At 43.7% G+C, this 13995-nt stretch overlaps 1 protein-coding gene across 1 annotated transcript; it reads right to left on the bottom strand.

The window, feature by feature from the left end:
* Positions 1-976: 976 nt before the first annotated feature.
* Positions 977-3090, bottom strand: LIPT2 (lipoyl(octanoyl) transferase 2). The gene is given in 3 exon segments (XM_087936897.1): positions 977-1578; positions 2624-2994; positions 2996-3090. Coding segments are annotated over 3 exon segments (684 nt in total). The 5' UTR covers positions 3076-3090; the 3' UTR covers positions 977-1345.
* Positions 3091-13995: the final 10905 nt, after the last annotated feature.

The raw sequence follows: 13995 nt of genomic DNA, 5'->3' as shown, positions 1-13995 counted from the left end.
GACCTCTGGGGGTTGACCTTTGAAATGTGCTTGAGATTGTCCCCTCTCTGGCCCGCTCCAAATTGGGCATATCCGTGAAGCATTCTTTTATTTTTGCAAACGCTGGGCGTGTGATTGATAGGCAGTCTGGTCTAGTGGTTAAGGTGCTGGCATGGGAACCAGGAGACGGGGAGTTCTAAGCCATCTGGGTGACAACTGACTCACATTTATGACGACCGATCCCCTTTGGCGACCTTCTGACAAGCCAAATCAATGGGGAGGCCCGATTCGCTTCACAACCGTGTCCCTCGCTTAACGACTACGGTAATTCGCTTAAGAAACGTGGCGAGAAAAGTCACACGTCAGCGTTCCCGCAACCCTCCATTCCAACCAATCCTAGGGCACGCAGGGAGGAGAGGATAAGGGAGAGATGGGAATGGCATGGTCTACGGGGGAGGAAGGGGCCCTGATCCCCTTCATGGGCTGCAGCTGTGAGGACTGGTTAAAAGGACGAACATGCGCATGGGCCAGTACTGGAAACAAAGTGTGGAAGTCTCTCTAGTCTGTCGTCCTTCCCAGTGTGTGTATTTCAATATCTGTGGACGTCTTCAAGCCCTTATCTTGCCTGGTTCTCTTAATCGCTTCAGTGCGGTTTGTGTTTTTACTCTTTATAATTTATAAGCATTTTTAGTTTAAACGGCATTTCCTCCTTTTCGTAACTGTTTGTGGGGGAGTTTTTTTTGTCTCCAGTCAAGGATATTTGGAGCTTGGAAGCAAAGTGAAAGAATAAAAGGGGCTTCGCCTGTTTTTGTGACTGTGTTTATTCTCTATCCCATCCTGGGTCATCACAGGAATCCCAAATCTGAAAGTTTCGGGCTTCCTTGCAAAACTCAAAACTCCAAATCCATGCCCCCCTGCTTAGCCATCACCACATCCCATGGTCCAATCTCCATCCGTCCTAAAGTAAGATTCCCATTTCATTATGCGCCACGCTCAGTGACCTTGAACCAGCAAAAGAACTTTATTTTGTCTTCACTAGATATACTCCAGTGAATTCCTCCCTCCCACGTTCACAGGCTCAATTGTGGCAGCGTGGGAGCCTCGAATCTCTGGCTTCCAAAGCTCACAGTCCTAAAACGGGCCCAACGTCACTTCACCTATGTCTCACTTAGCAACAGAGATTTCGGGCTCCACTGCGGTCCTAAGTGGAGGACTACCCGTGTCAGAAGGCCACGTCCTTGCATTGTGTCGTCGACACATTCTGTCCGCCAGGAAGAAAACCCGCCAGCCAGAAAAAACTCCACCATTTAATATTTTCCAAAGCAACAACCCAGGATCTTGCAACGCGATCGGCATCTGCGATCTCTCATTCCTCTAAACCAGGTTCCTCGATTAAACTACAGTTAAAGACTTCTTGGAAAACGTCCAGGAAGGGCTGCGTGGCCTCTTCCACCGAGACGTGTCTGTGGAGTTCCTGGCTTAGAGAGGTCACCCCCAGGCCCTCCAGGCCACACGGGACGATGTGGTCGAACCACGTCAAGTCGGTGCAACAATTCAAGGCCAGTCCGTGTGTGGTGATGTGTCGGCCACAATGCACACCTGGAGGCAAGCAGGAAAGAGAGAATATTATATCAATATATGAATTGGAATACAATACTGTACAATAATAGCAATAATAGCGATACAATATCATACAATATCAATACAATATGATACAATATCAATAAAATATCAAGCAATACAATAATAGTAATGAACGAATTGTAATACAATATTGTACAATACAGGAAGAGTAATAAAGGTGATACAGTATTGTACAATATTAGTACAATATTCTACAACGCAATACAATAATAGCAAATTGTAATACAAACGTAATACAATAAAATATCCAGCAATAATAGCAATGAATGAATTGTAATACAATATTGTACAATATTAATACATTATTGTACAATGTAATGCAACAATAATACCACATTAATTGTAATGTCCCCCTCCTATCACTGATTCTGGAGCTCCAGGGTGGGAAAGATCCATGGGTAGGGTAGTCCACTCTCCATGTGCAGTCAGAGCCAGCCGGGCACCATGGGCCTGGCGGTCCCTCCACCTATCCCTTGACTTTGGAGCCCCAGGACGGGCAAGAGCCATGGGTAGGGTAGTCCACTCTCCATGCGCAACCTGCAGCCCCAGCCAGCCGGGCACCATGGGCCTGGCAGTCCCCCACCTCTCCCTTGACTTTGGAGCCCCAGGACGGGCAAGAGCCATGGGTAGGGTAGTCCACTCTCCATGCGCAACCTGCAGCCCCAGCCAGCCGGGCACCATGGGCCTGGCAGTCCCCCCACCTCTCCCTTGACTTTGGAGCCCCAGGACGGGCAAGAGCCATGGGTACAGTAGTCCACTCTCCATGTGCAGTCAGAGCCAGTCGGGCACCATGGGTCTGGGGGTCCCCCCACCTCTCCTTGACTTTGGAGCCCCAGGACGGGCAAGATCCATGGGTACGGTAGTCCACTCTCCGTGTGCAGCCCCAGCCAGCGGAGCACCATGGGCCTGGCGGTCCCCCGCACCTATTATCCCCAACGTGCCCGGGCACGGCCGCCCCCTGCTCCCCCACCGACCCGTCCCGGGGTCCCCGCCGCCTCACCGATGGCGCAGAGCTTGCGGTCGCCGAGCCAGACGCCGGTGCGGGGCGGCGGGAGGGCGCGGGCGCCGGGCAGGCCGAGGCGTCCGCAGGCGTCCCGGCCCAGGCGCTCCAGGGCGGCCACGTAGGCGCGCAGGGCCAGGCGGCGTCGGCGGAGGTCCAGCACCGGGTAGGCCACCAGCTGGCCCGGCCCGTGGAAGGTCAGCCGGCCGCCCCGGTCCAGGCGGGCCACCTCCGCGCCCAGAGCCCGCAGCCGCCCGGCCAGGCCCGGCTCCTCTTCGTCCTCCACCCCGCGCAGCCCCGCCGTGTAGACCGGGCCCCGCGGCTCCCAGACCACCAGCCGCTCCGGCTCCCCGGCCGCCCCGGGCCCCGCAGCGCCGCCGCCCCGCCGCCTGCGCCCGCAGCGACGCCCCCAGCGAGGCCCGGCCCAGCCGCACCAGCCGCACCGCCCGCATGGCCCGGGAGCCCTTGGCAAGGGCGTCCCCTCCCTCCTTTCCTCCCTTCCTCCCTTCCTTCCTTCTTTCTTTCTTTCCCTCCTCTTCCTCCCTCCCCTTTCGTTTCACTTTCCTTTTCCTCCCTCCTTCTTTCTTCCCCTCCCTCCCATCTCCTCCCTTCCTTCTTTCCTCCTTTTCCTTCTTTCTTCCTTTCCTCCTCTCCCCTCCCTCCCTCTTTCGTTTCACTTTCCTTTTCCTCCCTCCTTCTTTCTTCCCCTCCCTCCCATCTCTTCCCTTCCTTCTTTCTTTTTTTCCCTCCTCTCCCTCCCTTCCTCTTTTGTTTCACTTCCCTTCTCCTCCCTCCTTCTTTCTTCCCCTCCCATCTCCTTCCTTCCTTCCTTCTTTCCTCCTTTTCCTTCCTTCCTCCCTTCCTCTTTTGTTTCACTTCCCTTCTCCTCCCTCCTTCTTTCTTCCCCTCCCATCTCCTTCCTTCCTTCCTTCTTTCCTCCTTTTCCTTCCTTCCTCCCTTCCTCTTTCGTTTCACTTCCCTTCTCCTCCCACCTTCTTTCTTTCCCTCCCATCTCCTTCCTTCCTTCCTTCTTTCCTCCTTTTCCTTCCTTCCTCCCTTCCTCTTTCGTTTCACTTCCCTTCTCCTCCCTCCTTCTTTCTTCCCCTCCCATCTCCTTCCTTCCTTCCTTCTTTCCTCCTTTTCCTTCCTTCCTCCTTTCCTCTTTCGTTTCACTTTCCTTTTCCTCCCTCCTTCTTTCTTTCCCTCCCATCTCCTTCCTTCCTTCCTTCTTTCCTCCTTTTCCTTCCTTCCTCCCTTCCTCTTTCGTTTCACTTCCCTTCTCCTCCCACCTTCTTTCTTTCCCTCCCATCTCCTTCCTTCCTTCCTTCTTTCCTCCTTTTCCTTCCTTCCTCCCTTCCTCTTTCGTTTCACTTCCTTCTCCTCCCTCCTTCTTTCTTTCCCTCCCATCTCCTTCCTTCCTTCCTTCTTTCCTCCTTTTCCTTCCTTCCTCCTTTCCTCTTTCGTTTCACTTTCCTTTTCCTCCCTCCTTCTTTCTTTCCCTCCCATCTCCTTCCTTCCTTCCTTCTTTCCTCCTTTTCCTTCCTTCCTCCCTTCCTCTTTCGTTTCACTTCCCTTCTCCTCCCTCCTTCTTTCTTTCCCTCCCATCTCCTTCCTTCCTTCTTTCCTCCTTTCTTTCTTTCCCTCCTCTCCTCCCTCCCTTCCTCTTTCGTTTAGCTTCCCTTTTCCTCCCTCCTTCTTTCTTTCCCTCCCTCCCATCTCCTTCCTTCCTTTTTCCTTCCTTCCTCCCATCCCCCTCCCTCTCTCTCTCTTCCCTTCTTTCCACTTTCCCTTCAACTTCACTTCCCTTTCCCTCCCTCCCATCTCCTTCCTTCCTTTCCCTTCCTTTTATCTCCTTCCTTCCTCTCTGCTTCCTCCTGTCCACTTTAATATCACTTCCCTCCCTCCGTCTTTCTTTCTTTCTTTCTTTCTTTCTTTCTTTCTTTCTTTCTTTCTTTCTTTCTTTCTTTTCTTTCTTTCCCTCCTCTCCCTTCCTTCCCCTTTCGTTTCACTTTCCATCTCTTCCCTTCCTTCTTTCCTCCTTTCCTTCTTTCCCTCCTCTTCCTCCCTCCCCTTTCGTTTCACTTTCCTTTTCCTCCCCCTTCTTTCTTTCCCTCCCTCCCATCTCCTTCCTTCCTTCCACACCTCTTCAAATTTGCCAAGACTGAGAAACATAATGCAAGCAAAATTTGATTGGGAGGCCTACTGGTATCTTAATGATTGTATGACTTTCTTGTTTCTATGTACGCTGAGTGCTTAAGCACTGGAGACAAATCCCTTGTGTGTCCAATCACACTTGGCCAATAAAGAATTTCTATTCTATCCTTTTTTTATTCTTTATTCCGATATCCTATTCTATTATTCTATAGAATTTCTATTCTATTCTTCTATATTCTATTCTTCTATTTTCTTTTTTAAAAAAACAAATTTTATTAATTTTAAAGACAAACAGAACAAAACATCATTAAACATTGAAAACATAAAACCTCTTTCCATTATAAATCTTTACAAGGCAGGTAAAACATTATTTTATATTCTTCTATTTTCTATTTTATTCTATTCTATTCTATTCTTCTGTTCTATTACTTTCTTGTCCAATCACACTTGGCCAATAAAGAATCTCTATTCAATTCTATTCTTTATTCCAATATTCTATTCTATTCTATTCTATTCTATTCTATTCTATTCTATTCTATTCTATTCTATTCTATTCTATTCTATTCTTTATTCCAATATTCTATTCTATTCTATTCTATTCTATTCTATTCTATTCTATATTCTATTCTATTCCATTCCATTCCATTCTCTATTTCTATTCTATTCTATCCCATCCCATCCCAGCTGAAGGCCTCAGTCCCAGTTGCACCATGAATTCTGAGCGTGCACCTGTGTAACACGCTCGCCTTGGCCTGGTTCCATTGGGATGCATGCCTTCGGCACTCCCGTCTTCCCAGAAGGATACGTGACCGATTTATTTTCAGAGAAGGAAAAACCTATTTTCCCCCTTCTTGGCCTTCCGTGGCAGAGCCCTAAGAGCTGGCAGGAAGTCACGGTGACTTAATAAATCCGCTTCCTTTTGGAAATGTGACAAGGAAGCACGTTCTGTCTCAGTCATGCTTCGTTTATAGCCGATATCCGGTCTTTATGTCTTAAAAAGGGAGTTTAGCTTCTTTTAGGAAAAATACCAGAAGCATATAGGAAGGATTTAATTTATTTAATAGTACATGTGTTGACGGAGGCTAGAATGATATATGCGCAATACTGGAAAAGGAAAGCACACCACCAGAAACAGAGATAATAAGGAAAATTACGGCCTTGCAGAATCGGACAAGTTTACCCTAGAATTAAAAAACAACAACAAGGGGGAATCTGAGTACTATGAAACGTGGAATAAATTCTATCAGGGGTTTCATAGAAGAACGCAAGGTCGGAACATAAGTAGCTATGACGAATAGAATAATTAGTAAACAATCTTTGAAATAAGAGGATTGTAAATGGTGAAGTAAAATTTATATACGTATAACTGTTGCAATGCCAGAACGGATGCATTGTGTTTATTCTTATAATAAAAATAAAAATAAATAAATAGGAAAAAAAAGAGAGAGAGAGTGACATTCCTGCATGTGGAAATGACCCTATTTCTCTCTTGCTGCAGAGAGAAATAATTCTAGCATTGCTTTTAAATTAAAATGTCAAACTTTGCTCAAATATTTCTTATTGTTTATTCATATATATGTCGCCAAGATACTCTCCAATATATATATATATATATATATATATATATATATATATATATATATATATATATATATATATATCGCCAAGATACACTCAATGTTACACCTGAAAAGACCCGAACACGCCAAACCCTGCATACCTGTGCCCATGAAAATCTACAAAAACAAATACAAATATATATATATATATATATTCTGAGGTTCTATATATTTATATATATGGATCTTTGGTTATTCGGGTTTTCTCCGTGTAAGATTGGAAGTATCTAGGCAACGTTTCGATGAAGTCTCATTCATCATCTTCAGGCTTGTGTCTTCAGCTTTGTGCTTCTCATAGTAATCTCAGAGTAATTACTCTGAGAAGCACAAAACTGAAGACACACAAAGATGATGAATGATATATCTTCATCGAAAGCATCAGACCTAGAGACTTCAATCTTACGATGATGAAAGACCGAATAACCAAAGATCCATATATATAATCTTGCATGTATGTGTATGTATGTATGTATAAAACATGTTTTTAAAATCCTTTTAAATAAACAAATAAATCAACTAATCCTTTAGAAATCAATGTGAATCAATATGACTTTAAAAATTGGTATGACTTCCTGCTTGGGCAGGTGGTTAGACTAGATGGCCTATAAGGTTCCTTCCAACTCTGGTTATCTGTTATCTGAAACTAAGAAAAAAAGGGAATTTAGCACACAATTCCCAGCCATCTGAAGGGATTCCCATGCGCCTTGTTTGTGGCAGAGTTGTGAAAAGTTGCAGGGGTAATCCTCAACTTACAACCAAGAACCTTTCAGCCTATCAATTTGGTTGCTAAGCGATGCAGTTGTTAAGTGAGGTATTTTTTGTCCCATTTACGAGCTTTACTTGCCACGGTGGTTAAATCCGGCCCGGCGCATTTAAAAACCAGCTTGCCAACAGAACCACAGAACAACAACAAGGCAACAGTCCTGATTCTGGACATAAGTTGAAACCAGGGATGGGATTCAAATTTTTTAACAACCAGTTCTGTGGGCGTGGCTTAGTTGGTGGGCATGGCTTGGTGGTCATGTGACTGGGTGGACGTGGCTTGGTGGTCATGTTATTGGCTGGGTATGGCCAACTCAATATCATTCACATTGAGGCATACATCTCCTCGCCTGGCCTCTCATGACTGTGGGGATGCTGCAACAGTCGTAAGTGTGAAAAAGAGTCATAAGTCACTGTTTTCAGTGCCATTGTAACTTTCAATGGTCACTCCACACAAGCAACGTACCAGCAAAGGAGGGGAAAAAAACTCCAGAGAAGTTCCAGAGACAGGAAGTCTAGTCCTGCCGAGAATGTAATAAGGTTTAACAGAGAGGCAGTTTCTGTCAGCAACACCAGAATGTTTCCTTCCTGCCTTCTTTACAGGATTAGCTGTGTAATTTCTTCTAACAACCAGTTCTCTGAACTGCTTAGAATGGTAACAACTGGTTCTAGTGAATAGGTGCGAACTGGTAGAATCCCACCCCTGGTTGAAACTAACTGTAGTAGACTAACTTTGTCGGCATTGCCGCTCCTTCGATTTAGTCTCGTCTGCTGGGAGCTGCCTGGGCAAATCCTGGTGCTTATTTGGAGCATGATTTTAACAGAATAACAGATAAATAAATAGAATAACACAAAAATAGAATAAACCTCCCACTATATCATTTCAGACAAATGGTTGTCCCATCTCTTTTTGAAAGCCTCGAGTGATGGAGCACGCTCCCACTTCTGGTGGCAAGTAGTTTCACTGGTTATGTGATGAGCCAGGGCATGAGACAAAAATAGCAAAGTCACAAAAGTAGAATAAATTCCCTTTAATGCCTCCAACTTGATGTCCAATTATCCTCGGCTGGAGATGAAACTCTTCCAAAAACAGTCTACAAAGGGCAGAAATGCAGTCCCAACCCAAAGTAAAGATAATTAGAAATTTAAAAAAAACCAACACCAACCACACTGAAGTCATTAACACAGCAGGCCAGGATGATAAATTGCAGACTTCCACAAGATAAGGCAGCACCCACAGTTGGGAGGACGCCAAAACCCAGATAAGCCTCGACAAAGATAATGCACGGTTTGCTTCCAGCAAGGATCCGTGTGCAAACGCCCCTCTTATATCCTGTTCTCCCAGCTGCAACTAATGAAAGGGATCAGGGCCCTTTCCTCCCCCGTAAGCCATGTTGCTCCCTTCTCTGTTCCTCCCTGCGTAGCCTAGGATGCAGAGGGGGTGGCCCTGGGTCTTCCTCTGAAGGCCCAGCCGGCCTGTGCCCTCCCCCCATTTCTTCCACAGCCACCGGAGCCCCACTCCCGCTCCCTGTCAGCTGCTCAATCTCCCCCTCAGAGTCAGACTCCAACAAGGGCTAATTGTTAATTGTTTTAACTGTGAAGAAATTCCTCCTGATTTCCAGGTTGCTTCTCTCCTTGATTAATTACCATCCATTGCTTCTTGTCCTGCCTTCATGTGCTTTGGGGAATAATTTGAACCCCTCTTCTTTGGGGAAGCCCCTCAGGCTGCTATCGTGTTTCCTTCTGAGTGCTACTTTTCACCACGCTGGACATCCACAATTCCAGCAACCATTTACTTTCTCCACCTTGACTTCCCGTTGCTGCTTTTTTTTAAAAAAGTGGCAGGCTGTTCTGTGGAGCAAGTCAGTCCACAATAAAACAAGGACTCAGCCGAAAAGGCGCACGGAAGAGGATCGTTTAGATTTTTGCTTTAATTGCTGGGTTGTGACGTGCTTGAAGCAGGGATGGGCAGAGGTTTATGGTCTCTAACCCTTTCGCCAAGTTTCCCGCTGGCATCTCATGACCTGGCCATGTGAAGGTGGGTGGGGGACACAGTCTTTGGGGCGAGGCCGCGGGGTTAAACCAGGTTGGCTTCTGGAGATCTCTCATGCCAATCCCACCTATTATTTTATTTTTTTTGTGACGACGGATTAACAGAGTTGGAAGGGACCTTAGAGGTCATCTAGTCCAGGGGTCGCCAACCTTTTGGACCTCAAGGACCACCAAACTCATCATTTTAAATCCCGTGGACCAGAGATCCTGGGAACATCCCCCCAAAAAGTCTACAGGAAAATCCCCCACCCCGTTTTTCCTACCGATCGATCGTTCTTGATTTGGGATGGCAGGATACCGTCTCCAGTTCTGTTCTCAGGGGGAGAGAGAGAGAGAGAGAGAGAGAGACTTTGGGCTTCATGCAAGGAAAGCAGCAGAAGCCGCAGAAGTCTTTCTTTCTCTCCCCCAAACTCTGCCAGAAATGAGCCTCTTGGAGCAGGAGGCCTTGCGGGATCCCAAAGACTCATTTCTGGTGGAGTTTGGGGGAGAGAAAGAAAGCGCAGCCAAAATAAAGCACAATTGTCTCACTTAGCAACAGAAATGTTGGACTCCGCTGTGGTTATAAGTCGAGGACTAGCCATAATGTACTTGCCTACGCCTTCAGTCTGGGGATGGCGGGGCAGGTTCTCAACAACCTTGTAGATAAAGCCTAAATTTCTTTTATTTCTTTATGGCTCAGATTTATATCCTAGCTTTCCAAGGCATTCAGCAGGTAACGCAAGGACACACAGTGACGTCTCCAATGTACACGTAGGTGACTGAACTAGACTGCGCGGTTTCTCTGCATCGCACAATATAGGTGGGTGTATGCATAATTTTGTATTTATTTATTTATTTTGTCATGTTTCTGGTATATTGGGGGTGGTGTGCTTTTAGGAACTTCATGCAATGAAATTTCATTTTAATGTATGCCGATTAGTATGTATTCAAAGTGACCATAAAGTTATTATTCTATTCTATTCTATTCTATTCTATTCTATTCTATTCTATTCTATTCTATTCTTTATTCTATTCTGTTCTGTTCTGTTCTGTTCTATTCTATTCTTTATTCCATTATATTATTCATTCTATTCTATTCTCTTATTCAACCTATTCTTTATTCTATTCTTCATTCTATTCTATTCTTCATTCTATTCTATTCTTCATTCTATTCTATTTTTTATTCCATTATATTATTCATTCTATTCTATTCTGTTATTCAACCTATTCTTTATTCTATTCTTCATTCTATTCTATTCTATTCTATTCTATTCTTCATTCTATTCTATTCTTCATTCTATTCTATTTTTTATTCCATTATATTATTCATTCTATTCTATTCTATTGTTAGTCAACCTATTCTTTATTCTATTCTTCATTCTATTCTATTTTTTATTCCATTTTATTCTATTGTATTGTGTTCTCTTCTCTTCTTTTCCATTCCATTCTATTCTCATTCTATTCTATTTTCTATTCTACTCTCCATTCCACTCTTCATTCTATTCTGTTCTGTTCTTTCTCTTCCGATCTGCTCATTCGTTCATTCATTCTGTCACGTTCATGCAGAGTCTATTAGAGGTGGAGAATCTTTTGAGAGCTGCATGCCACGAAATTTCATTTTAATGTAGACCGATGCGTGTACATTCAAAGTGACTATTGTTATTCTAAGTTATTCTAAGTCCAAACGAGGGCAGAGAATCGAAGAAAAACACCGGAAGTGTTTGTGTTCTGGGTTGTATCACGTCTCTCCAGCTGTTGGCAGGGGGAATTCCAGAGGTTCTTTTTTTTCTTTTTTTTGCACCCTGGTTCACAAATTCTGCAAATCCTGACGCAAACCAAGGCTTCCTGCTTTTTTTTCTCTTTTAATCTCTCTCCAGCTAATAATAATTTGGGGTCAGAAGGAAGCAAGCGAAGTCCATCCCAACTGGTTTTTGTAAATAAGGACATTCGGTATTTAACCCAGAGTTGGAAGGGACTTTGGAGGTCATCTAGTCCAATCCCCTGCTCAAGCAGGAGAACCCTATATAGGTAGTCCTTGAGTTACGACCACAACTGAGCCCAAAATTTTGGTCGGTAAGCGAGATGTTTTGTTCAGTGGGGTTTGCCCCATTTTTCAGCCTTGACACCGTTGTTAGGTGAATCACTTCAGTTGTTAAGTTACATATGATTGTTAAGTGAATCCTCCTTCCTCCTTGACTTTGGATGGTCGCAAAAGGTGATCATGTGATCCGATGACACCACAACTGTCATAAATATGAGTCAGTTGCCAAATGTCTGAATTTGGATCCCTGGGGATGCCGCGTCGGTCCTAACTGTGAAAAACTGCGAAGGGCAGGAAAAAAAAGTCCCTTTTGTCAGTCCAGTTGTAATGTTGAACAGTCACTAAATGAACGGTTGTAAGTGGAGGACTGTGTGTCATAATTTGTCTGGTGGGACCTAGCCTTTCCCAGGATAACATCAGAATTAGAATAACAGAGTTGGAAGGGACCTTGGAGGTCTTCTAGTCCAACCCCATACTCAGGCAGGAAACCTTGTTTACCATTAACCGTTAGGATACAGCAACAAGGTTACAGTCATAGATGGGAGGAGATGGGTGAAAGGATGGGAGGATTAATAGGAATAGAATAGAATAGAAATAAGAATTGGGAATAGAGAATAGAATAGAATAAAGAATCGAATCGAATCGAATCGAATCGAATAGAATAGAATAGAATATATGGAATGAAGGGTAGGGTAGGATAGGATGGATTGGAATGAATAGGATAGAAAATATGGAATAGAGTGAAGGATAGGATAGCATAGCATAGGATAGCATAGCATAGCATAGCATAGCATAGGATGGAATGGAATGGAATGGAATGAAGAATAGGATAGGATAGGATAGGATAGGATAGGATAGGATAGGATAGGATAGGATAGAAAATATGGAATGGAATAAAGAATAGAATAGAATAAAGAATAGAATAGAATAGAAATAAGAATTGGGAATAGAGAATAGAATAGAATAGAATAGAATAGAATAGAATAGAATAGAATAGAATAGAATAGAATAGAATAGAATAGAATAGAATTCTTTATTGGCCAAGTGTGATTGGACACACAAGGAATTCGTCTTGGTGCAAATGCTCTCAGTGCACATAAAAGAAAAGAGACATTTGTCAGGAGTTGAGAATCATCAGGTACAACACTTGATGATAGTTGTGAGGTACAAATAAGCAATCAAATCATACTAGGAAAGAGTCAATAATAGTAATAGTAGAGATTGGGCAGCCATTTGTCTGAAATGGTAGAGCTGCCTTGAGCAGGGGGGCTGGACTAGAAGACCTTTGAGGTCCCTTCCAACTATTTCAGACAAATGGTTATCCAATCTCTCCTTTAACAACTCCAGGCAAATATAAATGCCCCTCTCAAAATAGCCCTTTCCAGGATGGAAGGCAAACGCCCCCTTTCCTCCCCAAAAGCTGACACCTTCCAGCTGTGCCAGCAGAAACAACAACAACCCGAAAACGTCAAGAGCGGCGTAACCCGCACGCAAGGCCCAAAGTGCCAGACGTAAAACGGGCAGGAAATTGGCCCCAAAATTTGCAAAAACAGGAAACATCCGGAGGAAACCCGAAAGATGCACAAAGGGGATGCGGAGAAGGAAGGGGGAAAGGGAGAAAAAATTCAGATTTCCTAGGTTTTTGCATTGGAGGGTGTGTTTGTGTGTGTGTTTGTGTGTTTGTGTGTGCGTGTGTGTGTGTGTAAAGCCATTTGGAATGCATGGAAATAAATAAGAAGTGGGGGATGTAGAATAATAGGCTGGAGATGGAAAGGAGAAGTCTATTTTTTTTAAAAAATAATCCCTCTATACCCGTGGAACACTAAACTACACAGACTATAAATACCCTGAATGTTTGTTTTAGATATATATATACATATATTAAGTGTCAATATATTCCTTTTTTCTTTTTACCTGAATTAGTGCCCTATAAAGATGATACAGTTTTGTTTATTAACATTAAGAATTGTGAATTAATATAGTTAATATGTTAAAAAACTGTCAAATTATATATATATATATATATGTATATGTATATGTGTGTGTGTGTGTGTGTGTATATATATATATATATATATATATATATATATATATATATATATATATATATATATATGTTTTCTGAGGTTCTCATGGTATTTACATGTGGATCTTTGGTTGTTCGGGTTTTCTCCCGCGTAAGATTCGAAGTATCTAGGCAACGTTTCGATGAAGTCTCATTCATCATCTTCAGGCTTCTGTCTCCGGCTCTGTGCTTCTCAGAGTGAGAATATATATATCTGGTATTTAGTGTACTGCCAAGAAAATGATATTGAAAGATGTCGATAATAATTTCTATTACGGAAACTCTATTATAGAAAATATTTGTAAATACTTTTAACACTCTGTTTTTGTAAACTTTTTAATATCTTGAACTTTAATAAAGTATTTTTTAAATTGAAAAAAAAGGAAAGGAGTAGTCCATTTTTTTTAAAGAAATAATGCAATTTTGCAAAAAAAAAAAAAAAGGAGGAAAAAAAAACCCCCATCTAAGCCAGCTTTCTCTGATCAGCAAAAGCCGAGAGGGACCCTGGAGGCCATCTATCTGGGGCCTGCAGGCGATCCTCGACTTACGAACCCAACGGAGCTCGAAACAAAGATCTCGCTCATCAACCGACAGTTTGGGCTCCATCGGGGTCGTAAGACGAGGACTACTTCTAACCGCCTTTCCCAGCTGCCTGCAAATCCCATCATCCTCTGCGCCAGGTTGACGATACGGAAAGAAC

This window comes from Pseudonaja textilis, chromosome 7 (assembly GCF_049901715.1).
Source record: "Pseudonaja textilis isolate UNSWEBS1 chromosome 7, rPseTex1.2, whole genome shotgun sequence".
Classification (NCBI taxonomy): Eukaryota; Metazoa; Chordata; class Lepidosauria; order Squamata; family Elapidae; genus Pseudonaja; species Pseudonaja textilis.
Note: the sequence above shows the minus strand (reverse complement) of the source record. Positions and strands in the feature narration are given on the sequence as shown.